The following is a 26,599-nucleotide window of genomic DNA, read 5'->3' on the forward strand; positions in this document are numbered from 1 at the left end:
TTAGCTGACAGCTGATGCATTCATACATGTTTGACAAGAGGAAAGGACAATTCGATTTGTAAAAAACAATTACATATACTGTAAACACACACATACAACATATTAGAAAGACATAACAACAGCGATAGCTGATTTACTCATTAGTTTCTGTAAAAGATTGCCAAATATCTGTAAATAAGCCCATAGGCAAGAGTAATCTACATGCATTTGTTCAAGTCTTGATAAAGTTGTAAGGGCCTCAATCCATTGATTTAGATTAACACTACACCTCACTGGCTTTTTTGTACGCCTCAGAAAGCATCTTCCACCTCAAGTCGGGTCCATAATTCTAGAAAGAATAATGAAAACAAGTCAGTAAAATAGGGTTAGACAAATTCAGAGAAGAGGTCTGTCAGTGGCTATGACCTGTGATAGCTAAACAGAACCTCCCTATTCAAAGGCAGTATACTGCTGAACAACAGCTGCAGCAAAGCAAAAACGAAGGATTGAGTCTGGCCTCCAGGTCCCTGCTGGTCACCTTGTGGTTGTACCCTGCCTTGCCCAACATGGGATGATGACCTAGGAGCCTACCTTGCAGGGTTGTGGTTAGTCCCTGAGCAACATGGGATGAGGATTTAGGAGCCTACCTTGCAGCCTTCCTTGGTTGGTCCCTGCACAACATGGGATGAGGATCTAGGAGCCTACCTCACAGGGTTGTGGTTGGTCCCTGCGCAACACGGGGATGATTTAGGAGCCTACCTTGCAGCCTTCCTTGGTTGGTCCCTGCACAACATGGGATGAGGATCTAGGAGCCTACCTCACAGGGTTGTGGTTGGTCCCTGCGCAACACGGGGATGATTTAGGAGCCTACCTTCCAGCCTACCTTGGTTGGTCTCTGAGCAACACAGAAAGAGAGTCTAGGAGTCTACCTTGCAGGGTTGTGGGTGGACTCTGCACAACACGGAATGAGGATCTAAAAGCCTACCTTGCAAGGTTGTGAGGAATTAAATTTAATAATTAAGGCTTGGTTCTGCATGGCTTTTGGGTCGTTCTTGTGCATTTAAAGTTTATAGAGGAAGCAAAACCTGGCTCCTTCCTTTTAGTTCACCTGCAGCCTCCCGACAAGGTCTTTTGCTCAGGGGGTTAGAATCCGGGATTCCTCCCAACCCTGCAAGGTAGGCTCCTAAGGCTTAACAAGCAGCCAGGTCGGACTCGGTCGCCCTCTTCTCCCCTACCCTCCCTTCCCATCCTGCCTCGAAACGGGCAGCCCGGTCACCAATGGAGGACGTGTTGCTAGGCAGACTTCGCCAGAGGGACAGCCAATCATAAGGCCACCTCGGGTTGTATCCGGGTGGAAAAAGGAGCTGCAGCCATTTGCATTAAAGAACGGCGGAGTATCCGGGCAGATCCCATCAGGACTGACCAATCTGACCAATCAGAGAAAAGAAAGCCGACCAGCAAAATAGAAGCGGTGTTTTGCTTACTTTCTTTTTCTGTTTTATTTCGCAACCGTTCAGGGCCGGCCCGCCCCAGGCAGCGGGGTTGGCAAAAGATCCCGCAACTCTCTCCGCTCAGCAAGATCCAGGGATCCCAAGATTGCAACGCGGGGATCTGCTAACTCTTAGAGGACTGGAGCTATTTTCCTGCCTGTCCTTTTGGACCCCACTCTGTTTTTTTTAAGGACCTCGCCCAGGTAAGCCCCGGGTTGCGAAACGAGCCGAGAGCGATGCTGTGCGCGTGTGTGTTTGGGGTGGGGGAGCTGAAGAGGAAAAGCGAATGCGGGAAAGGAGAAGTCAAGTTTTCTCCCCCCCCCCCCAAGTTTTCTCCCCCCACCCCTTGCTGTCCGGGCACAAAAGTGCCTTGGAGCCCTGGCTCGTGCCGGCAACTTTGAGCAAAGGGTGGCTGTTTTGTAAAGACGCGGGTTCGAATTCTGGGCGGCAAACGGGCTTTCCGCAGCCCCGCATCTCTGACTGGAGCACAGCGCACCAGTCAGAAAGCAGGCGCTGCGGAAAACCCGATGCCGCGCACAATTCGAATTTATATGCGTGTGTGTAGGTGTGTGAACAGATATGTATGTGTGTGTGTGTGTGTGTGTGTGTGTGTGTGTGTGTATTTGTATATGTGTGAATATTTGTGTGTGTGTGTGACAACAAATATGTGTGTACGTATATTTGTATGTGTGTGTGAATGTCTGAATAGATGTGTGCATGAATCTATGTTTGTGTATATCTGTCTGTGTATATATATATATGTGTGACTATATATGTGTGTGTGTGAGAGAGAATAAAATGTGTGTGAGAATATATGTTTGTGTATATCTGTCTGTGTATATATATGTGTGTGTGAGAGAGAGAGAGAATAGATGTGTGTGTGAGAGAGAATAAAAATGTGTGTATGTATTTGTGCGTGAGAATGTATGTGTGTGTATATAGACATGTTTGTGAATGTGTGTATATATCCGTGTACGCGTGTGTGTATAAATATCTGTGTATGTATATATGTATGTATATACATATATATCTATATTTAGAACCATATATGCAATTTTGTATATCATTATATATGAGAGAGAGAGAGCTCAAATAACAGATCTTAAACGGAAGCCAATTACACACACACACACACACACACACACACACACCTTCGCGGCTTTCCTATATTGCAGTTGAGGCGTTTGCAGAGATGGCGGGGAGCATTTGAATTTCCCTCCCCATAAAATGCAGGCAAACCTTGGAGACTGTCATGCTCGGTGGGCGTTTTCGTGCATTTCTCCACCCAAGCAGGAGTGAGCTTGTGCGTGTGTATGTACGTATATGTTTGTGTGGAGGGGGGGGGGGTCCATTTCAAGGGGTAGATCTCACACACACACACACACACACACACACACACAGAGTTGGGCTGGGCTCATCTTGCAGGCACAGCTGCAGGGACAGCTGCAAAATCCGCCCGCCCGCCCTGAAGCCACCGCCTGGCCTGCCAGGGGAAAGAGAGACCCAGACAGATTCTAGGTGTGATTTATTTCCTTGCTGCACTTCCCTCGCTTTTCAAGGGGCTGATACTAAGCCAGACGATTCGGAAGCAAGTCCCATACGTGGGGCCTGCTTCCAGGACAGAGGAACGGCAACTGCAGTGTAGCAGATTGAAATTAAGAGTCAGAATTATTGTCTTCGTTTATTTGCTTCATTGATACTCCCTTTTTTCTCACCCAATGTGGACCCAAAGTTGTTTCTCCTCCCCTCCGTTTTATCTTCTACCACAACCTTGTGGGGTAGGTCAGGCCAAGCGTGTGACCTGGCCAAGGTCACCCAACGAGTTTCCAAGAGAGCTTTAAATAGGGGGTTGTTTTGAGGGATTGGGGCGTTTTGAGGGATTGGGGCTTTCAGGGAAAAGAGAAAGCCATTCAGATCATGACCAGGCTTCGTTTGGCTCCCTAGCAGAATTATTTTTTAAAAAATGATTTCTAATAATTAAGTGCTGTGCAGTAACTAAGAGGCTTGTCAGATAAAGCTGTCCTCAAAATCTCCCAAAAGATCAAGGTTTGAATATCTCTTGAAATGCTCAGGAACTGGAGTAGAAAAGGAGAATTGGCAACCTAATGGGATGTTTGGGGCTTAGCTTTCTAGGATGAATGAGAGCCACACAAGACCTTCTAAGCAGTCATTTGCACCGTTATTGTTATTTATTTGCAGTTTTGCTGGTCTTTAGGTTGCCTGCTCCAGGTGGGAAATACCTGGAGTTATGGCCCCTTCCGCACATGCAGAATAATGCACGTTCAATCCACTTTCACAATGGTTTGCAATTGGAGTTGGCTATTCGCACAGTAAAATCCAGCTGCAAAGTGCGTTGAAAATGCATTATTCTTCATGGGCGGGAGGGGCCTATGAGTGGCGCTTGAGGAGGGTGGATTTTAGAGAAGACCCCCCCTTCCCAAGCGGCTGTTTTCTCCAGGGAAACCAATCTCTGTCACCTGGAGGCCAGTTGTAATCCCACGAGATCTCCCACCCTCGCCTGGAGGTCACAACCACAAAGCAAATCTGTACCAAACAGCTCCAAGCACCACCGCACCGTAATCACAACAAACAATATTCTTTCATTCTGAACCAAAAGTTTCTGGCTATTGTTGTTGTTTTTTTGCCTATAATCACACAGGCAAAAACTCAGTGTGAATATACAATTGCTTTTGAGTGTACCGCAATCTTGCTTGAAACGTACACAGTCATATGAAAGTATCAAGGAAAAAACATCGTGGCCACGCAATCATCACGAGGCCTCGTGTAACAAAAGCTTCCCAGACGTAGCTACGCTGTTTGAAAACCGCCTGCTTGCCTCTTGATTGACACAGTTCACTTAAGAACATAAGAACTAGCCTGCTGGATCAGACCAGAGTCCATCTAGTCCAGCACTCTGCTACTCGCAGTGGCCCACCAGGTGCCTTTGGGAGCTCACGTGCAGGATGTGAAAGCAATGGCCTTCTACTGCTGCTGCTCCTGAGCACCTGGTCTGCTAAGGTGTTTGCAATCTGAGATCAAGGAGGATCAAGATTGGTAGCCAGAGATCGACTTCTCCTCCATAAATATGTCCAAGCCCCTTTTTAAAGCTATCCAGGTTAGTGGCCATCACCACCTCCTGTGGCAGCATATTCCAAACACCAATCACACGTTGCGTGAAGAAGTGTTTCCTTTTATTGGTCCTCATTCTTCCCCCCAGCATTTTCAATGCATGCCCCCTGGTTCTAGTATTGTGAGAAAGAGAGGAAAATGTCTCTCTGTCAACATTTTCTACCCCATGCATAATTTTATAGACTTAAAGCAGTGGTTCTCAACCTTCCTAATGCCGCGACTCTTTGACACAGTTCCTCATGTTGTGGTGACTCCCAACCCTAGCATTTATCCTTTTTGCAGATGGAGAACACTGATGCAGAGAGTCTTAGGCGACCCCTGTGAAAGGGTTGTTCTACCCCCAAAAGGGTCCCGACCCACAGGTTGAGAACCACTGACTTAAAGGGACCGCACTCATGCTGAGCTGGTTGGGCACACAGCCTATTTTAAAGGAGTTTTTCTGGCTGTCTACCTCTGGTTAAGACATGATTTTGTGAAATGCTTGATCTGAGATTGCAAATGCCTTAGCAGACCAGGTGCTCGGGAGCAGCAGCAGCAGCAGGCCATTGCTTTCACCTCCTGCACGTGAGCTCCCAAAGGCACCTGGTGGGCCACTGCGAGTAGCAGAGAGCTGGACTAGATGGACTCTGGTCTGATCCAGCAGGCTAGTTCTTAAATGCTTCTGAATGGCCGTTTTTCAACTATTTTCAATTGGTCTAGCTGGGTCTGGGAAGCTTGTGTCCCAAGATGCATAGTTATATCTGTTGGGGGCTTGTTTCTCATCTTGGAGCAGGGGAGCCGATTCCATGGCTGACGACGACGGGCTGTTCGCCGAGATCGCCAAAAACGGGAGCGACAGCTTGGAGGTGGATTCCCAGAGCGCCACTGCAGAGCCCAGTACTTTGCTGCACAAGCTGAAAGGCGCCATCTCGTAAGGGCCGGGTTCGAGTGTTGCTTCTGCGTGGTGCATTCCCTCCTCCTCCTCCTTTTGAAATGCTACAGGGCGGCTGAGGGCCGGGGGCGGGGGGGGATCGAGGGTGTCCAAAGCACCTGCTGGGCTGAGGAAGGGTGCCGGCAGAGGCCCCATTTGGAGAGGGGAGAAATGAAACTTTGAAGGGAGTAACAAACTTTTTTTCTTCTGTTGTCCTGAACAGGAAATCCATCCAGAGCAAAGTCGACTGCATACTGGTGAGTATGCAATAAATTGTAAGGCCCCTTCCGCACATGCAAAATAATGCACTTTCAATCCACTTTCAGTGCGGAATAGCAAAATCCACTTGCAAACAACTGTGGAAGTGGGATTGAAAGTGCATTATTCTGCATGTGCGGAAGAAGTCTTAGATCAGTGGTGGCGAACCTTTTCAAGACCGAGTGCCCAAATTGCAACCCAAAACCCACTTATTTATCACAAAGTGCCAACACGGCAATTTAACCTGAATACTGAGGTTTTAGTTTAGAAAAAACGGCTGGCTTTGAGGCGTGCGTTACTCGGGAGTAAGCTTGGTGGTAGTCGGTGGCTTTGCGTTGAAGCAACTCTTCCCACGGGTAAATCACGACCCTAGGAGGGTTTGCTCAGAAGCAAGTCCCATTGCCAGCAACCGAGCTTATTCCCAGGTAAAGGATTGCGCTTTAGTTCTTCGCATGAAAATCAGTGGGGTTTAACAGCACTTAACAGGGTTACCTACACTGCTTCCCCAAAACTAGGTCTTAGGTTTAATGCTAATAATCGAGACCAGTGGCCCACGCCAGCCTAGATGTGGGGGGGGGGGGGCAACTCTGTGCGTGCCCACAGAGAGGGCTCTTGAGTGCCACCTCTGGGACCCATGCCATAGGTTCGCCATCACTGTCTTAGATCACTAAGAAAAACTTGTTTCTTTAATACCTTGCTTTTCTCTACTTTCAAGGGGTCTCAAAGCAGCTGACAATCACCCTCCCCTCCCCACAACAGATACCTTGTGGGGAGGTAGGTGGGGCTGAGAGAGTTCTGAGAGAACTGTGACCAGCCCGAGGTCACCCAGCAGGCTTCACACGGAAGAATGGGGAATCAAACCTGGCTCATGAGATTAGAATCTGCAGATCATGTGGAGGAATGGGAATAAAACTCCGTTCTCCAGATTAGAGTCCGGCGCTCATGCAGATGAGTGGAAAATTGAATCCGGTTCACCAGATAAGGGTCCGCTGCTCATGTAGAGAAGTGGGGAATCGAATCTGGTTCTCCAGATTAGAGTCCTCCAGTCTTAATCACTTCACCGGGCTGATGTAAGGGCCTCATCTACTGAGATCCCCACATGGACATGCGAGACATTCCCTGCTTTTCCACCAGCCGCTCTAGCTTTGCTTTTCAGAAATGCGTGATAGACAGATTTCGGTGTGTGCGTGTTCTATTATATTCCAGGGATAACCGTTATGTTGCAGGGATAAATGTTATCCCCTTCCTTGAGCAGCAGTGGCGTAGGAGGTTAAGCACTCGTGTATCTAATCTGGAGGAACCGGGTTTGATTCCCAGCTCTGCCGCCTGAGCTGTGGAGGCTTATCTGGGCAATTCAGATTAGCCTGGGCACTCCCACACACGCCAGCTGGGTGACCTTGGGCTAGTCACAGCTTCTCGGAGCTCTCTCAGACCCACCTGCCTCACAAGGTGTTTGTTGTGGGGAAAGGAAGAGAAAGGAGCTTGTAAGCCACCTTGAGTCTCCTTACAGGGTGAGGTATAAATCCAAACTCTTCTTCTTCTTCCACGTGAGACAGAGCCTTTTCAGTGGCAGCCCCATGGTTACGAGATAACCTCCCCAGGGAGGTGCAGCTAGTCCACTCACTCTTAACTCAATGGCATTTGGTTTGTTTTGATTCTTCCGCATACTGGTGGTTTTAAATTGTTGATTTTAAATTTGTGGATTTATGCATTTTCTTGTTTGGTTGCACTGTGAGCTTCCTTGAGAGTCTGTAAGGCAACTAATAAATAAACAATCTTCAAAGATTCATAAAGACTCGCCACCGAAAAATGATCGTGGTGGGAGTTTCGCTCATCCAGTCTTCTTGCCCACCCAGTAGGGTTATCTGCTGGAGTTGCTGGTACTATGTGGAACACTCCCACACACGGCAGCTGGGTGACCTTGGGCTACCAGGTAACCCTGTTAAGTGCTGTTAAACCCCACTGATTTTCATGCGAAGAACTAAAGCGCAATCCTTTACCTGGGAATAAGCTCGGTTGCTGGCAATGGGACTTGCTTCTGAGCAAACCCTCCTAGGGTCGTGATTTACCCGTGGGAAGAGTTGCTTCAACGCAAAGCCACCGACTACCACCAAGCTTACTCCCGGAGTAACGACGCCTCAAAGCCAGCCGCTTTTTTTTCTAATCCAAAACCTCAGTATTCAGGCAAGGTTGTTCGTCGTTGGCACTTCTCAGGATAGCCAAGTGGGTTTTGGGTTGCAATTTGGGCACTCGGTCACAGCTTTTCGGAGCTCTCTCAGCCCCACCTACCTCACAGGGTGTTTGTTGTGAGGGGGGAAGGGCAGGGAGATTGTCAGCCCCTTTGAGTCTCCTACAGGAGAGAAAGGGGGGATATAAATCCAAACTCTTCTTCTTCTTCCTGTCATCTGCACATCTGGCTGTTGTGAAAGGCAGAGGATTGCGGTGATGTAAAAAGTTGGCAACTTGGTTTCCAGTTCAAGCAAACAAACAGAAAGGTCTGGAATCCATGCCCTTCGAGGAGAGACTTAGGGAGCTGGGGATGTTTAGTTTGGTGAAGAGGTGACATGATAGCCATGTTTAGATATTTGGAGGGATGTCATGTTGGTGAGGGAGCAAGCTTGTTTTCTGCTGCTCCAGAGACTAGGACCAGGAGTCACGGTTTTAGGGTGAAGGAAAAGAGATTCCACCTAACCATTAGGAAGAACTTCCTGACAGTAAGGGCTGTTCGACAGTGGAATGCACTACCTCGGAGTGTGATGGAGTCTCCTTTGGAGGTTTTTAAAGAGAGGCTGGATGGCCGTCTGTCAGGAGTGCTTTGATTGTGTGTTCCTGCATTGCAGGGGGTTGGACTTGATGGCCCTTGAGGTCTCTTCCAACTCTATGATTCTGTGATTCTGCTTCTGCCAGTCACGTGGGCCAAGGGACTCTCTCTGCTGTCAAACCAGCAAAGCGGTTCCGAAAATTGACAGATTCTGTATCATCATTAATCTAGCTTGCATCCTTATTAACCTAGTCCTTAAAGATTGTGTCCCCACGGGGCCGCTGTAAATTGCCTGCAACTTGACAGAGCTTCCCACCGCTAAGGATGGTGGGTAAGAGGAGCCAAGATGTGGCCTGTTGTTCTCACGGAAGGTTGCCAGTTCGATCCCTGGAACCTCCACTTACAGGGCCTCTGGTGTGGGAGTGTCTTGGGAAGCCCTGTTTGTGTGTGAGATCCCGGAGAGACGATACCAATCCGAGGAGACAGCTGATGCTCATTGATCCGCCCAGCCTGGTGCTGCCTCCTCTGCGGCTCTCCGGGATCTCTCACACACAGTAGCTTGATTGGTTCAGCCCGAATCTGCTTGGTAGGATTGACAGCTCAACGCTTGTTTGTTTTCTGAATTAAACTCGGAACGTCCCCTTTTTCCTTTCTCTCGGGCTCTGCGGCAACAGCAAGACGTGCAGAAGTTTTCGGATTATGCCAAACTTTACCTCTACATCCAGCTGCCTTCTGGCCCAAGTTCCGGAGAAAAAAAGTGAGTCGTTGGTTTTGGCTGCAAAGCGGCACATAAGGGGGAGAGGGTGGATGGGCTGGGGAAATTATCTCTCTCCCCACCCCCGCGCCCCTGGTGGCGTAGAATGGAAATCAATCAGCAGGTCTGGCAGCAGAATTTGGCGGGCTCAGAGCGACTCCTAACAGGAGATAGCAATAAAATCCATAGATCTCTCAGAATGACAACTTATAACAGTGGTGGCGAACCTATGGCACTCAGAGCCCTCTCTGTGGGCACACGCAAACAGAGTCGCCCCCTCACATCTAGGCTGGCCTGGGCCGCTGGGCTCGATTATTAGCATTAAACCTAAGATCTAGTTTTGGGGAAGCAGTATGGGTAACCCTGTTAAGCGCTGCTAAAGCCCAGTGATTTTCATGCAAAGAACTAAAGCACGATCCTTTACCTGGGAGTAAGCTCAGTTGCTGGCAATGGGGCTTGCTTCTGAGTAAACCCTCCTAGGGTCGTGATTCACCCATTGGAAGAGTTGCACGGTTGCTTCAGAGCAAAGCCATGGACTACCACCAAGCTTACTCCTGAGTAACGCAGGTTAAATTGCCTTGGTGGCACTTAGCGATAAATAAGTGGGTTTTGGGTTGCGATTCGGTCTCAAAAAGGTTCGCCATCACTGACTTATAACCACCTGACATCATTCCGTCCAGATGGCATTAAAAAATCCCGACAGTTTAAAAACAGTTTATGTACAAATCCCGACAGTTTAAAAACAGATGGATCTCCAACTCCTCATTTTTAGCAGCGTAAGACTGGGAAAGAAAGCAAAATGAAGGGAGAGGAAAAAGAAATAGCATTGTTGCCTCGACTGTAGACATCGCTTGTCTTAAACAGGCCCTGTGAAATTGTAGGCCTGGGTCTTATCTGGCAGGACGTTCCACCAGCATAGGGGCAGCCAGGACTGCCTTTTGGCCTGGGATCCCTGGCGAGGAGTTAGAACCAGGGGGCATTCATTGAAAATGCTGGGGGGAAGAATTAGGACCAATAAAAGGAAACACTTCTTCACGCAAGGTGTGATTGGTGTTTGGAATATGCTGCCACAGGAGGTGGTGATGGCCACTAACCTGGATAGCTTTAAAAGGGGCTTGGACAGATTTATGGAGAAGAAGTTGGACTATGGCTACCAATCTTGATCCTCCTTGATCTGAGATTGCAAAGGCCTTAGCAGACCAGGTGCTCGGGAGCAGCAGCAGCAGCAGCAGCAGAAGGCCGTTGCTTTCACCTCCTGCACGTGAGCTCCCAAAGGCACCTGGTGGGCCACTGCGAGTAGCAGAGTGCTGGACTAGATGGACTCTGGTCTGATCCAGCAGGCTAGTTCTTATGTTCTTATGTTCTTAGTTATTAGCCAAGCACAACTTCTATCAGCGGAGTAGAGCGGATCTACCCACAGTAGACAAGGAGGTCTGGTAGTCCAACTTCATACACTCAGCAGTCTCCCACCTTCTTAGGAATAAGACACTTCACAGGAGATGCTCTTTCCACAGGAAGGCTTTACTTGGTAGTTGCAGCATAACAATACACAATACAAACACTATACAAAGTTCTTAAACTACACAGGACAAAGCACTAAGATAAGTAAGAAGCCTAAAGAGACATACAGAGTTCTATACCCTGCCTTCATAATGTTCAAGCTAGCACTTTGCCCAGCAACAGTCTTCCATAGGAGCAGAGTTACAGTCTCTTGCACCAATCACGTAAAAGGTCAACTATCGCAAGTTCCTCCAGACTCTCTGGCTCCGGCTCTGTTGCTGACCCAGCTATCTGCGACCTAGGACAGTGGTGGCGAACCTTTGGCACTCCAGATGTTATGGACTACAATTCCCATCAGCCCCTGGCAGCATGGCTAATTGGCCATGCTGGCAGAGGCTGATGGGAATTGTAGTCCATAACATCTGGAGTGCCAAAGGTTCGCCACCACTGACCTAGGAGATGAGCCCTCTTTTTTTCACATGCCGTAACAACTTCTTCAGGGGAGGAAGCGGGAGGGGCGGTATAGGGTCATACAGGTTGACGGTCCCAAGGCAGTAACCTTCCTCTTGGGCCCGGCAGCCTGGATCTCACGTCGCTGAGCTCGGTGGACCACATGCATGCTTGCACGTGGATTCGGAACCACCTGGAAGAGTACCCGGACACCTGCTTGCCAAAACAAGATGTGTACGAGGCCTACAAGTGAGTCTGCGTCCGGGGAGGCAGCGGGCAGACAGCGGGCTGCCTTTGTTTCTGAAATGGCCACTTTCCAGGGAAAGCGTGTTCATTGCATGGGTGTGTCCTAGTGTTGCAGAGTTCTTGGTTCAGTGGTGGGATTCTAATAATTTAAAAACCGGTCCCCCCCACCCCCGGGTGCACCCCCACCACCATGTGCCCCCCCGGCTGCCCACTTACCTGCTGTCGATTAACTACTTGTGGGGGTGGAGGGGGGGCAACGGGGACTTGCTGCTGCTGCTCTAAAAGCCCCCTTGCCCCGGGGGGCTTTTAGGTCCTCAGACCACCTGGGCAGCAAGACGCCCAACTACTCCAGGGCTCTGAAAGCCACTTTTGACAACCGATTCGCCAAACTCAACAAAAAAGTTAGGTACTGGTTCTGGCAAACCGGTGCGAACCGGCTGAATCCCACCACTGCCTTGGTCTATGACAGTGGTTCCCAAACTTATTTGGCCTACCGCCCCCTTTTCAGAAAAAATATTACTTAGCACCCCCTGGAAATTTAATTTTTTAAAATTTTAATAGCAATTAAACAAAGATATATGTATTAATGTTTCTACCTGTGGCCATCACCGCCCCCATGGATCGCTGCAGCACCCACCAGGGGGCGGTGGCGCCCACTTTGGGAATCACTGGTCTTTGAAAACCCTTTTGTGTTCCCCCCTCTTGCAGGCGCTACTGTAATAACCTTTGCAGCCGTTCTCTGAGCGCAGCGAATTTCGGCAAGATCATCCGGGAGATCTTCCCAAACATCAAGGCGAGACGGTTGGGCGGCCGTGGAAAATCTAAATATCCTTCCGTTCTTGGTCAAAGGTGGGGTGGGGTGGGACAAGAAGCATCGTGAGGAAACTTGGAGGGGGGGGGGACTGAAAGGGGCAGTGTGTTATCTGCCAGATGTCTGGACTGGGCACGATGACCGATTATCTCTTGGTTCCATCCCTTTCTCCCTGGAAGGAACACCTGAAAAAGCACAGGGGTGATGCAGCCCCAAGCATAGAGCTGGTAGGGACCTCAGGGGTCTTCTAGTCCAACCCCATGCTCATTCAGGAAAATCACAGTTTACCTTCTTTTCCCAGTCCTCCAGTGACCCCTGCTCTATGCCCAGGGTGAAAGTAAAGATAGTCACCTGTGCCGCCCAGGTAAATAATGACCCATGGGATGACATCCCAACTTTTACTAGGCGGACTTTGTTTACAGGTTGATTTGCCATTTCCTTTGCAATCTGGGCACACAGTTCAGTGGATAAAATTATTATTATGAGAAAGGATCCCACAGACCCCTTCTCGAGTTGCCCCGAGATAGCTTTTACATATTCAAGGAAAGTTCAGTCTCTTTCCAGCGTGGTGTAGTGGTTAAGAGCAGGTGGATTCTAATCTGGAGAACCGGGCTTGATTCCCCACTCGTCCACCTGAGTGGCGGAGGCTTATCTGGTGAACCAGATGTGTTTCCGCACTCCTACATTCCTGCTGGGTGACCTTAGGCTAGTCACAGTTCTCTCAGAAGTCTCAGCCCCGCCTACCTCACAAGGTGTCTGTTGTGGGGAGAGGAAGAGAAAGGAACTTGTATGCCACCTTGAGTCTCCTTACAGGAGAGAAAGGTGGGGTATAAATCCAGACTCTTCTTCTTCCTCCCCATCCTTGATAAATTTCTAGCTTGTTCGGATGAGGCTTGTTTAGAAACCTGTTGGGTGATAAAAATCCTAATACGGCGGTTCTCAACCTGTGGGTCGTGACCCCTTTGGGGGTCGAACGACCCTTTCACAGGGGTCGCTAAGATTCTCTGCATCAGTGTTCTCCATCTGTAAAATGGATAAATGTTAGGGTTGGAGGTCACCACAACATGAGGATCTGTATTAAAGGGCCTCGGCATTAGGAAGGTTGAGAACCACTGTCCTAATATCTCAAGGCTTGTGGCAAATTTCAGTACCTGTGCAATTAGAACTCATGGCAAACTTTGCCATACAGTTTTTTAAAACAAAATATTATTATTTAAAAATGTTTTTGAACTTAAATAGCCTTTGGACTTAAAAACCTTTTAAGTTTTATCGGTTAATTGTATTTACTTTTTTATAGCAAATTATAAATGGATAACAATTTTATGATTTCCTTGGAATTGTTTTCCATTTTATTATTATGGAACTTGCGCTGTTTTATTATTACTATAGATCTAGGACCGTAAATAAATAAATCTAATCTAATCTAGAGGTGTGACCTGAACTGGTTAATTTTGGGGAATTGGCACGTGGCTGAGAAGTCAACCCTAAGGCAAACTTCATTTGACGCTGTCTGAACATGGTTCTCTGTGCTCGGCATCGAGTTGGGGGGGGGGGGTATGTGGGGTTTGGATCACCTCCTTAACTCTACTCCAACGTATTGCTACAGTGGGTTCCGGAGAAAGACTGTGGTCCACATGCCTCCCCTTCCCAGCCTGGATCTTAAAGAAACGGAGACAGTAAGTCCCATTCAAGGGCGGAACACACAAATGTCTAGAAACTTGATGTAGATTTAACTTGCTGGTTCATCTGTTGTTGAAGAGTATTTATGCAGTGCCTTCTTTTGTTAGGCCAAAAGCTCATCTACCGTGTTTCCCCGAAAATAAGACAGGGTCTTATATTAATTTTTGCACCAAAAGATGTGTTAGGGCTTATTTTCGGGGATGGACCTATTTTAGGGGAAATACGGTACCTTCACAATACGTGTGATGCAAGCTGCATCCTCATTGGCAGGGAGCACCCTGCCGGATCACACCATCCTGATCTGTAACTACCGGTGTAGGGCTTATTTTTGGAGTAGGGCTTGTATTTTAAGCCTCCTCCCAAAATCCTGAAAAATCATGATGGAGCTTATTTTTGGGATAGGTCTTATTTTCGGGGAAACATGGTCGTTTCCTGCAGTGACCTCTTACAGAAGGCTCCCAAGAGGTCAATAAGGCAGAAGCTGCCTCCAGCATCTGGTATTTTGGAGATATTGAGCCAACGTGGTGCAGTGGTTAAGAGCAGGTGCGCTCTAATCTGGAGAAGCGGGTTTGATTCCCCACTCTGCCATTTGAGCTGTAAAGGCTTATCTGGTGAAGCATGGAGGTTATATAAAAACAACTACTAATGTAGTTACATTCGCCTTCAGAAAGAGAAATTTCTCAAAGATGAGGGGGATAGTGCGCAGGAAGCTGAAAGGGAAAATCAAGAGAGCCCAAACTGTCCAAGATGCTTGGAGGGTATTTAAAAACACAGTAATCAAAGCTCAGCTGGAATGTGTTCCGCACGTTAGGAAAGGCAGTGCCCAGTCCAAAAGAAAGCCACCATGGTTAACAAGGGAGGTTGAGGAAATTATCAGGAAAAAGAAGATGTCTTTTAGAAAATGGAAGTCCAACTTGACTGATGAAGAATACCAGAGGGAACACAAATGGTGGCAAAAGAGAAGCAAGTTAGCTGTAAGGGAGGCAAAAAAGGATTATGAGGAACGCATGGCTGCGAACATCAAGACCAGCAACTAACAGTTCTTCAAGTACATCAAAAGCAGGAAGCCAGCTAGGGAAGCGGTAGGCCCGTTAGATGATGAAGGAATAAAAGGTGTGCTAAAAGATGACAGGGAGATTGCAGAGAAGCTGAATGAATTCTTTGCATCTGTCTTCACCCAAGAGGAGGTGAGGAAAATTCCTGCACCTGACCTAAGCTTCTTAGGAGGCGAATCCAAGGAATGAGTGAAGATAGTGGTAGACAAGGAAGAAGTTCTGGCAGCCATTGATAAACTAAATGCTACAACATCCCCTGGCCCAGATTGCATTCACCCAAGAGTTCTTAAAGAGCTCAAGCATGAAATTGCTGATGATCTCACTTTAATATGCAACTTATCCCTGAAATGTGCCCTTAGTGGATGAGGCCCTTCCTACACAAGAGGAGGCATTGCTGTTAGTGGAACAGCAATAGTCTCTGGTGAGGAACTTTGTCAAAAGCCTTTTGGAAATCCAAGTAGACAATGTCCCCTGGTTCCCCCTTATCCACATGCCTGTTTACACCCTCAAAGAACTCCAGTAAGTTTGTAAGACAGGACTTGCCTCTACAAAAGCCATGCTGACTCTTCCTCGACAGTGCAGTTCACCGCCTGGGAGAGTTGTGGAGTCTCCTTTGGAGGTTTTTAAACAAGACTGGATGAACATACATTGGGAGTGCTTTGATTGTGTGTTCCTGCATGGCAGGGGGTTGGACTTGATGGCCCTTTCCAACTCTATGATGATGAACATACATTGGGAGTGCTTTGATTGTGTGTTCCTGCATGGCAGGGGGTTGGACTTGATGGCCCTTTCCAACTCTATGATGATGAACATACATTGGGAGTGCTTTGATTGTGTGTTCCTGCATGGCAGGGGGTTGGACTTGATGACCTTTTCCAACTCTATGATGATGATCCCGATCTCCCCGGCTCTCCCTCTCACGCAGGCTGAACAGACAGACCTCGTCCAGATGTACAACGACGAAGTGATGGAAGCCGCGTGCGCCCTGACCTGCGACTGGGCGGAGAAGATCCTCAAGCGGACCTTCAACAATATCGTCGAGGTGGCCCAGTTCCTCATCCAGCAGCACATCATCAACCCCCGCTCAGCCCACGCCGACTTGGTCATGGCGGTGATGGTCTCCGGTGGGTGACTCCTCCCCCATCCCCCTCGGGCCTTTGGGTACCTGACTCCAGGCCGGCGGCCCACAAACAAAAGATGGGGACAGACTTAACCCTGCAAGAGAGCCAGCACGGGGTAGTGGTTAATAGCAGTTGGATTCTAATCTGGAGAACCAGGTTTGATTCCCCAGTCCTCCACATGAAGCCTGATGGGTGACGCTGGCCCAGTCCGAGTTCTCTCAGAACTCTCTCAGCCCCACTGACCTCACGGGGTGTCTGTTGCAGGGAGGGGAAGGGAAAGGAGCTTGTCAGCGGCCTTGAGACTCCTTACAGGAGAGAAAGGTGGGGTATAAATCCAACCTCATTTTCTTCCTATGACTGAGGCATTATAAGATTTCGCCCTAGAAGAATTGGGCATGGTTGGCACGTCGTATTATTCTCTTTTAAGAGGACATGACTTTGTGTGGGAGACCTGGGTGCCAATTTAAACGATATAACACAATACAAAAACTGTGAAGGAGTATACAGATACTTATGCCAAATAAAGGCTTAAGAACATAAGAACAAGCCAGTTGGATCAGGCCAGAGTCCATCTAGTCCAGCTCTCTGCTACTCGCAGTGGCCCACCAGGTGCCTTTGGGAGCTCACATGCAGGATGTGAAAGCAATGGCCTTCTGCGGCTGTTGCTCCCGATCACCTGGTCTGTTAAGGCATTTGCAATCTGAGATCAAGGAGGATCAAGATTGGTAGCCATAAATCGACTTCTGCTCCATAAATCTGTCCAAGCCCCTTTTAAAGCTATCCAGGTTAGTGGCCATCACCACCTCCTGTGGCAGCATATTCCAAACACCAATCACACGTTGCGTGAAGAAGTGTTTCCTTTTATTAGTCTTAATTCTTCCCCCCAGCATTTTCAATGAATGCCCCCTGGTTCTAGTATTGTGAGAAAGAGAGAAAAATTTCTCTCTGTCAACATTTTCTACCCCATGCATAATTTTATAGACTTCAATCGTATCCCCCCTCAGCCGTCTTCTCTCCAAACTAAAGAGTCCCAAACGCTGCAGCCTCTCCTCATTGCTGCTGCTGCTGCTTCTTGTTGTTCTTGTTCTTGTTCTTCTTCTTCTTCTTCTTCTTCTTCTTCTTCTTCTTATTATTATTATTATTATTATTATTATTATTATTATTATTATTATTATTATTAAATTTAAACAACTCTTCAAAAATTGGTTTCTGACGTAAAAAAGCTTCATGGTTGCATTTGGAGTCCGCTAGCTGAACACTGTGTTGCTGTGTTACTTTTGACCACTGAGGAAGGCCAACAGGCTGAAAACGCGTTTGTTTTTAAGGGTTGAAGAAGTGTCCTGTTGGACCCTTCTGTGTATTGTAATTGTGATGTTGCCTATAGAAGGTAGGCTACTATGGACCTTTTCCAAGCCAAGATCATTTTAATTTGTCATAAATGCATATTGTGTTTTTGATATGGCATAGTTTTATAGTTAGTGGCCCCTTAACCAGTTTCTTGACCTTTTAGGTACTTCATTCCAGGCAAGTAGTGCCAGCAATGTCTATAAAGGTTATTCTGGGACGTGCCCTTAGGGGACGAGGCCCTTCTTGCACAAGAGGAGGCATTGCTGTTAGTGGAACGGGCCCAAGAATTCTCACCCTTGAATAGTGATTCTGGCTCAGGGTATCCCAGAATGCTGTTTGAGGGAACTCTACTTTGCAGTATTTGTTTGTTGGGGTATTTATGCTGCTCTTTCCCTTGCGGGCTTGGGGCGGTTTCCACCACCTCAAATATAACCGATTTATATCAACAATAAATATTACAACCACAGTAATAAGAACAAGAGTTTGGATTTATACCCCACCTTTCCCTCCTGTAAGGAGACTCAAGATGGCTTACAAGCTCCTTTCCCCTCCTCTCCCCAAAACAGACCCCTTGTGAGGTAGGTGGAGTTGAGAGAGTTCTGCAAGAACTGTGACTAGCCCAAGGTCACCCAGCAGGAACGCAGGAGTGCGGAAACACATCTGGTTCACCAGATAAGCCTCTGCCACTCAGGTGGAGGAGTGGGGAATCAAACCTGGTTCTCCAGATTGGAATCCACCTGCTCTAAACCCCTACACCACGCTGCCTCTCAATAAGCAATAAAACAATGATGACCCCGAAAGCTCCTGAAACATTCCCCCTAAAGTTTTGAACACTAAGTGACGGACTTTCCAGATGGTGAGAGAAATTAAAGTAACTGAACCAAAATAGCTGATCAGGTGGAAGATACAGAAGCAATCCGTGAAGAGAACCAGTTGGCAGTCAAATAAATAATATGGGCTAGAGTGGAATGGAAGGGGGAGGCCGAAAGAAGTTAACAGTCGCTGCCTCAGCTGTATGCCTGGCAGTCTGCCTTGGAGGCCCTGTAGAACTGCAAACAGTCATGTAAAGTCCTGGTCTCCTCAGACTGAGGCCCCTTCCGCCCATGCAGAATAATGCACTTTCAATCCACTTCCAATGCACTTTGCAGCTGGATTTTACTGGGCGGAATAGCAACATGCACTTGCAAACAGTTGCGAAAGCATATTGAAAGTGCGGAAGGGGCCTGAGCGTTCCACCAGGCTGAGGCCAGGGTTGAAAACGAAAGTTTCAAACCCTGTTCCCCAGATTAGAGTCCTCCTGCTCTTAACCGCTACACCAGTGGTGGCCGACTTATGGCACTCCAGATGTTCATGGACTGCAATTCCCATCCACCCCTGTCAGCATGGGGCTGATGGGAATTGTAGTCCATGAACATCTGGAGTGCCATAGGTTCGCCACCACGGCGCTACACCATGCTGGCTCACTGGGTGACCTTGGACCAGTCACACACTCAGCAAGGCCAACCGCACAGGGTTGTTGTGAGGATAAAATGGAAGCACGGAGAAGAATTTAAGGTTCTCCAGACTCCCAGTGGCGAGAAAGGGGTGTGTGCATATGAATTGAACAAATACGCTGGTGACTGTCCCCACCTTTGGTGGCTGTGAGCTTTAGAAGGAGCCTTGCAAGACACTTCTCCCTCTTTCCCCCACCTCCCCCCGGATTTTCCTGAATATCTCTGCTCGTTCTTCTGCTCCTCGGGTCTCTCTTGATTCAACCTTTCCGGTTGCAGAAACTGCAGAGACTCCCAAGGACAAACGGCTGCCGCAAAGCTCAAAGAAGAACGAGGCAGAGGCCCCTGAGAACGCCACCAAGCCACAGCCTCAGGTGAGAGGTAGCGAAGAAAGCAGCTGGAAATTGGAGGGAGCTGCTTTTTGGGGGTCAGTAAAAGACCCATAGATCCAGGGAAGGCTAACAAGAGGGGCATCTGAAGGGCTGTTTTGATTGATGCGGCCGCTGCTTGCAAAGTTGTCAGAAGTTTGCAAAGTTGTCGCTGCTTGCAAAGTTGTCTTTCTGACAGGGCCCCACAGATAAGGCTGTCTGTCTGTCCGTCCATCCGCCCACCCGATTTATATCCCGCCCTTCCCAATGGCTCAGGGCGGCTAACATCAGTAAAAACATAACAGTCACGCAATAAAACCAGTATTGACACCACGGTATCATTAAAACCTGCACAATAGAGAATTAAAAAGACAGATGGCGATAAAACCCTAACCAGACACCCACAGGAGGTCATGATGCTCCAGTCAGGCCGGCTGGCACGAGATAAAAGCCTGGCGGAAGAGGTCCGTCTTGCAGGCCCTGGCGGAACTCACCGATGTCCCGCAGGGCCCTGATCTCAGCTGGGAGCTCAGCTATGAGGTCTGTCTGTCCAGGGGTCCCTGGTGTGGTGGCCCCGGGCTCTGTGGTGTTCGCTGGCGCCTTTCCCAGCGACCGTTGAGTCTTCTTAGAAAGTGGGTGGCGCCTCGTGGGCTTTCACCCAGCAGGGCTTCTGATTGGTCGTGGGAGACCCGGTTGGCCGTGCAGAAATTTTAAAAGTTGCACCGTCAGAGCCGCCCCCGCAGTCCAAGGATCTTCCCTGCGGGACTGAAGGTCAGCTGGCCTCTACACAGGGCTACCCTTGAGGCAGTGCCGGAAGCTGCAGCTGGTTCAAAATGCAGCTACGTTACTGGGACTCCTTGGCGCATGCATATCTCCGGCCAGCATTTCGCCTGCTGCATTTCTCCGGGCGGAGCACATGATCGGGTTTTGGTGTTCACCATCAAAGCCCTAAATCAGTGATGGCGAACCTTTTCGAGGCCGAGTGCCCAAATTGCAACCCAAAACCCACTTATTTATCACAAAGTGCCAACACTTACAAGGAATGGTTTAAGGAGACTCCTATATGGTTTGGGTGAGTATTGCAGAGAGGAGGCCCTCTCCATAAACTATTCCAAAACTAAGGTAATGGTGTTCAAGAAAAGACCAAGAAAATACAGTTGGAACATCCATAATATTCCTATAGAGCAATGCAATAATTTTAAATATTTAGGAGTTACATTCAGTCCTTCACTAAATTGGAATGCCCATTTAGCAGTGGTCAAAGCAGCTGCTCAAAAATCTGTTGGGGCAATAGTGAGATTTTATCATACAAAAGGAGGTCATTTAGTTGATCCAGCCCTAAAAAATTTTAAAATTAAAGTTATACCTATGCTACTCTATGCTATAGAGATTTGGGGATGGAATGTACAAGTCCTACATAAAATAGAAACTATTCAAAACTTCTTCCTTAAACGAATTCTGCTACTTCCCAAAGGAACGCCAGCGGCCCTCCTCAGGGCAGAACTCGGTTTGCCTTCTATTAAAGCTCGAGCTGAATTGGCAATCTTGAAATACGTTAAAAAGAGTTCACTAAAACCAACTTCGTTTGGGAATCAAAGTTTGCAGATACTACTTAAGGCCTCGGAATTACATAATACCTCCCTAAATAATATATTGCTCAGTTATTCTGTTCCAGATCATTTATTCTCTTCACCAATTTTAAATCACGACCCTCGGGACTGGATATTCAAAGGGGATAACTGTATGGACAGAGATATAATTTTACATTCCAAGTTTGCTCCCTGGTATAGTCACCTTAAAAAGGATCATCACAGAGCCCCCTATCTTGCTGGCATTACTCAGTTTAAGATAAGGAACGCTATGACAGCATTGCGATTTCAAACAATGCCAACAAATTATTTAGAAGGCAGATATGCCAAAATACCAGCTGAACAACGAATTTGTATCTGCAAACAGGAAGTAGAGGATTTACCTCATTATGTTCTGAACTGCCCCCTGTACGCAGAGCCTAGGGCTAAGTTTTTGAATAGTTTTATATCCCTGTCCCAGGTATATTATGACTCAGACAAAGTGCCAACACGGCAACTTAACCTGAATACTGAGGTTTTAGTTTAGAAAATGTGGTTGGCTCCGAGGTGCACGTTACTCGGGAGTAAGCTTGATGAAGCAACCCTGCAACGCTTCAAATGGGTGAATCACGACCCTAGGAGGGTTTACTCAGAAGCAAGGCCCATTGCCAGCAACCGAGCTTACTCCCAGGTAAAGGATCGTGCCCAGGCTAGCCTAGATATGTGTGTGGGGTGATTTTCCGCCCCCCCTCACATGACGAACTCTGTGCACGTGTGTCCGCAGAAAGGGCTCTGAGTGCCACCTCCGGCACCCGTGCCATAGGTTCGCCATCACTGCCCTAAATGGTCTGGGAGGGTCGTACCTCTCATCGTATGTCCCCCAACAGCCATGTCCTCAGCAAACAAAGCTTTCTGGTACTCCCTGGCCCTAAAACTGGTTGGCTGTCTTCAATCAGAGTCAGAGCCTTTTCGCCGCTGGCCCCGGCCTGATGAAATGCTCTGTCAAGTGTGACCAGGGCACTGCATGGGGCCAGTGATCCCACAGGGCCTGTAAAGACAAGAGCTGTTCCACCCAGCCTGTGGTTGAGCACAGCAACGATCCCATCTGTGTGACTTCCCTCCTCCTTTCCCTTGTTCCTTTTGTTTCCTCCGTTCCACTGTTTTGTGGAGATGCGTTGATCTGGGGGAGTCGTTGGTTGTTTTAGCTCTCAGTTTTAAACAGGGCTGACGTGAATATTTTATTGATTTTTATCACTTGTTACTTGTTATATTTTATTAGGGTGGTAAGCCACTCTGAGCCCACCTGGGTGAGAGTCGCCTAGGGTCGCTTCTGTTCTTCACAGCCTCATGCTGTGCTTCCCTGAGTCTTCCGTAGTTAGTGGTGTAAAGGCTAAGGCCCCCCCCAAAATCACAGAAATGCTCTGAAATGCTCCAAAAACAGGCGAGGGGGAACAGGAGAGCGAGCTTGGAAAATGGCCACCAGGAGGCGGGAAGGCAGGAGGCGGGGAAAATGTTTTAAAGTGTTCACACCACAGAGGCTCCGTTTTCAAAACGTTTCAGAGCGAAGAATACTTTTAAATTCAGCAGAGGCCAATTTGCTGGAGATCCCTGGCCCCTCAATGACGCGACTGGCCTCCGAACTCGGGCCAGGGGTTTTACGGCTCTGGCGCCGGCCTGGTGGAACGCTCTCCCGCCAGCTGTCCAGGCCCTGCGGGACCTTGGAGAGTTCCGCAGGGCCTGTAAGACCGAGTTGTTCCACCAGGGCTTTGGAGAGACCAGCCGCTGATGGTGCCCTGCGCCCGCTTTATAGGTGTCCCTAACATCATTGGGACCCATTATTTTTTTCTGGGAGGGTTGTATACGGATTCGTGGGACATTGTTTTAGTACGTAACTGTTTTAAATTGTATGTATGTTTTTATATATAATGTTTTATATTGTTCACCGCCCTGAGCCCTTCGGGGATAGGGCAGTATATTAAATCTAGTGAGTGAGTGAGTGAGTGAGTGAGTGAGTGAGTGAGTGAGTGAGTGAGTGAGTGAGTGAGTGAGTGAGTGAGTGAGTGAGTGAGTGAGTGAATGAATGAATGAATGAATGAATGAATGAATGAATGAATGAATGAATGAATGAATGAATGAATGGGGATTCATTTAAAATGTTCCCAAGCTGGAAATAAAATGCTTTGAGGAGAGAAAGCGGGGGAAATGAGGAGCTCCGTGGGGGAAATGTTTTATTTCCTGCCTCAAAATGTTTTAAAATGTCTGTGTGGAAAGGGCCTCTGTGTCCAGCCCGGGTGGCCTGTGAGGCCTCTGGGAGCGCTTTCGGCTTTCCTTCTGCCCTTTCCTTTCCTTCTTTTTCAGACCGAAAAGGAAACTCCCGCCAAGCCTTCTGCGGACCCCCCTCGGAGCAAGGCCAAGAAGCCCCCGGAAGCTCCGGCAAAGCCGTCCAGCGCCCAAGTGAGCGCCTTGATGGCTCGCCTCCCCTTGCTGTTGCCCCGCATGAAGCCCATGGAAGGTCTCGTCGTGTCCTCCGGGGTGGCAGCGGTCCATCCCTCCCCGACTGTCTTGGCGCCCAAGCTCACAGCCACCCCCGTGGGGGGCACGGTCAAGATGGCTCTCTCCGTGGGCCCCACTTCATCCCAGCTGCCCTTGGCGCCCGCCGTGAATGGGCCTGGAGGCCTGGTCAGCCAGCAGAGCACGGTGCCGGTCATCAATATGATTCTTCCGGGCGTGGCAGTACCCCCCGTGGCCAAGATCCCAGCCAAGCCCAAAAGTTTACCCGCCGGCGAAGGCCCGGCAAGTGGCGAGCCCCAGCGGAGCCTCCCCGACCCACAGAAAGCCAAAGCTCCTTGCAAGAGGCCGGCGGACTCGTCCACGGATGTGGCGACCGTGAAGAGGAAGCGTGGGCGGCCACGGAAGAAGCCGGATGAGCCCGAATCCGACCTGTCGGACAAGGCCACTGCTGAAGAAGAGGCGTCTGACGCAAATGAAGATCCCGACATCATTGTGGTCACTGTGGGTTATGAAGACCACAAGCCGTCGCCCTCCACCCCCCGGGGGTCCCAAGAAAAGGTTTCGGAAGTGGACGTGCTCTGTGTTGGAGACGGCAAGCAACCGTCCCCCACGGACACCAGTGGCGCAGACCCCCCTGTGGCTAGCAGCCATATTGTTGGCAACCCCATAAAAACTGCTACTTTGCCTTCTCAAGTGAGTGTCATTCAGGGCCACAAATCCGGGGCGCAGAGCGAACCGAAGGAGGCAGGAAGTGACTCGCAGAAGCCCAGGCAGTTGGGTGAAAGCCCCTCGGAGCCAGGGGGCAAGACCAAATCTACCCTGGCAAGGGACTCGGTCTCCCTCCCCCTCCTGGAAGAGAGCGGCAGCTCATCGGAATCGGAACCCGAGCCCCAAGACCTGTCCCTCAGTAAATCCAACTTGCCGCCATCCAAGGAGCATTCGGACACCACCAGTTCGCGCGCATCCGTCATGTGTTTGTGTCGGAACAGTGCAGAGCGTAACAAAGGGGACGCGGCAAACACGCCAGTGACTTCCACGCATTCCCCGAGTCCGTAACGTTTCTGTCCCGCATCCCATGCTGAGCCGAGCATTCCTAGGCCCCCGTTTTTCATCTGCTTCTCTCAGCTTCGCCAATGCATGTGTGTAGAAGGAAAACGCTGACACCGTTTCAATCGCCGAACCCCCGTCCACCTGACGCCATCTCGCAAGGTTCATAGTTTTCTGAACAGATGTTTACTGACGATCAGGAATTAGATCCTATCTTTTTTTTTTTACTTCTACTGGGATCGGCCTCTTGACGTTCCAGAGCTGGTGGACTTTTGCTCCCGACAGACACGAACATCTAAACTTCTCACACTGGACAGAGAACAAGGATCGTTCGCCAAGAGCGAGAAAGGAAGACCGGAGTCGGGTTCGGCGCCACCTCCTTTGCGATCGAAGCTCTCGAATTTTCGTCTCAAGGGGCCCGTTGGGATATTTGGAAGGAGGGCAAAGTTTTCGGTCCTTTCGGTTGTAATTTGTCATGTGGAAGTTTGGGGGGAAAATGGCTGAATTTCACAGAGGCCCACCCACCCCTTTAATCACTGAGCACCTAGACAATCACGACCCAGCCAGCTTTCCAAAGAGTTTCGCTTTCGTCCTCAACCCTCGAGCTTCTGCCGTGTACAGAGTTTCTTGCAGAATCAGGACGGCTTTGTGACGCGTTATTTAAGTTGGAAAAATATTGGTGATTCTCCCCCGCCCTCTAATGTGTTCTTTTCCATCCCTTGTTTTGCTTACAAATGCTGTGTAAAACTCATTACATGGGTCTCTTTTTTTAAAAAAGTAGTATTTCCATTTGCCTTTTAAAAGGGGGGGGATCAGCTTTCTGCTTCTTACATGCATATTGATTCCTTGGCTGCTCAAAGCAAGCAGAAGTCAATAAAGAAGAAGAGAGCTTAGATTTATATCCTGCTTTTCTCTCCTGCAAAGAGTCTCAAAGTGGCTGATGAAGGAGCAGCAGTGGCGTAGCGGCTAAGAGCAGTGGCTAAGAACAGGTGCACTCTGATCTGGAGGAACCAGGTTTGATTCCCAGCTCTGCCACTTGAGATGTGGAGGCTTATCTGGGGAGTTCAGATTAGCCTGTGCACTCCCACACACGCCAGCTGGGCGACCTTGGGCTAGTCACAGTTCTTCGGCGCTCTCTCAGCCCCACCCACCTCACAGGGTGTTTGTTGTGAGGGGGGAAGGGCAAGGAGATTGTAAGTTCCTTTGAGTCTCCTGCAGGAGAGAAAGGGGGGATATAAATCCAAACTCTTCTTCTTCCTTTTCCCTTTGTCTCCCTGCAACAGACCCCTTGTGAGGTAGGTGGGGCTGCGAGAGTTTGGAAAGAACTGTGACTGGCCTGAGGTCATCCAGCAGGCTTCATGTGGAGGAGTGGGGAAACAAACCCGGTTCACCAGATAAGAATCCGCCGCTCCTGCGGAGGACTGGGGAATCAAGGCCAGTTCTCCAGATTGTACCATCTGCCACTCTTAACCACTACACTGTACTGGCATAGTAACGTCCTTCTCCGCTTCCAACCCAGATCCAAGCGGTGTATAAACGGCGGGTCTTTTCCAATTGGTCTCTGCCTGACTTCGATCTGCCTCAAAGGATTCTCTTGATGCCTTTAACTTGGGAAGTTGGGTGAGTTTCAGAATCTGTCCATTCCACAGGCATTCAGCTGAGGCAGAGTGAGTGGAAGAGAGGATTTCTCAGCCTCACGGAAAACAGTTCCATTCCATGGGGAGGAAGGAAAAATATTTTTGTGCCTCAACATTTTCTACTGTGAACACTGTCTGTGAACAACTTGGGGGTTACCTGGGAACTGCAGGATGTGCTTAAGAGGATACCAACAGAAGAAAAGGAGAGGTTTGGACTTATACCCCCCCCCCCTTTCTCTCCTGTAAGGAGATACAGAGCGGCTTACAAACTCAGTGGTGTAGTGGTTAAGAGCAGGTGCACTCTAAGGAACCGGGTTTGATTCCCCGCCTTGCCACTTGAGCTGTGGAGGCTTATCTGCGGAACTAGATTAGCCTGTGTACTCCAACACACGCCAGCTGGGTGGCCGTGGGCTACTCACAGTTCTTCGGAGTTCTCTCAGCCCCTCTCACCTCACAGGGTTTTTGTTGTTGGACGGGGGAAGGGAAA

The 26,599-nt window shown here is 48.9% G+C and overlaps 1 protein-coding gene across 3 annotated transcripts; it reads left to right on the forward strand.

The window, feature by feature from the left end:
- Positions 1-1,383: 1,383 nt before the first annotated feature.
- On the forward strand, positions 1,384-25,368 carry RFX5 (regulatory factor X5). 3 transcript variants are annotated; one of them, XM_048511542.1, is made up of 11 exons: positions 1,384-1,672; positions 3,315-3,317; positions 5,368-5,508; positions 5,732-5,765; positions 9,202-9,284; positions 11,361-11,480; positions 12,186-12,302; positions 13,883-13,964; positions 15,949-16,147; positions 19,261-19,355; positions 23,276-25,368. In XM_048511542.1, exons 3-11 carry the CDS (start codon positions 5,384-5,386, stop codon positions 24,482-24,484), a joined length of 2,064 nt encoding a protein of 687 aa, XP_048367499.1. In that variant the 5' UTR covers positions 1,384-1,672; positions 3,315-3,317; positions 5,368-5,383; the 3' UTR covers positions 24,485-25,368. The 3 variants fall into 3 exon arrangements, with proteins under 3 accessions (XP_048367499.1, XP_048367490.1, XP_048367481.1); XM_048511533.1 differs by lacking the exon at positions 3,315-3,317; XM_048511524.1 differs by lacking the exon at positions 3,315-3,317 and having other exon boundaries at positions 5,371-5,508.
- The last annotated feature ends 1,231 nt before the right edge of the window (positions 25,369-26,599 follow it).

The sequence above is a fragment of the Sphaerodactylus townsendi genome, linkage group LG01 (assembly GCF_021028975.2).
Source record: "Sphaerodactylus townsendi isolate TG3544 linkage group LG01, MPM_Stown_v2.3, whole genome shotgun sequence".
Taxonomy (NCBI): Eukaryota; Metazoa; Chordata; class Lepidosauria; order Squamata; family Sphaerodactylidae; genus Sphaerodactylus; species Sphaerodactylus townsendi.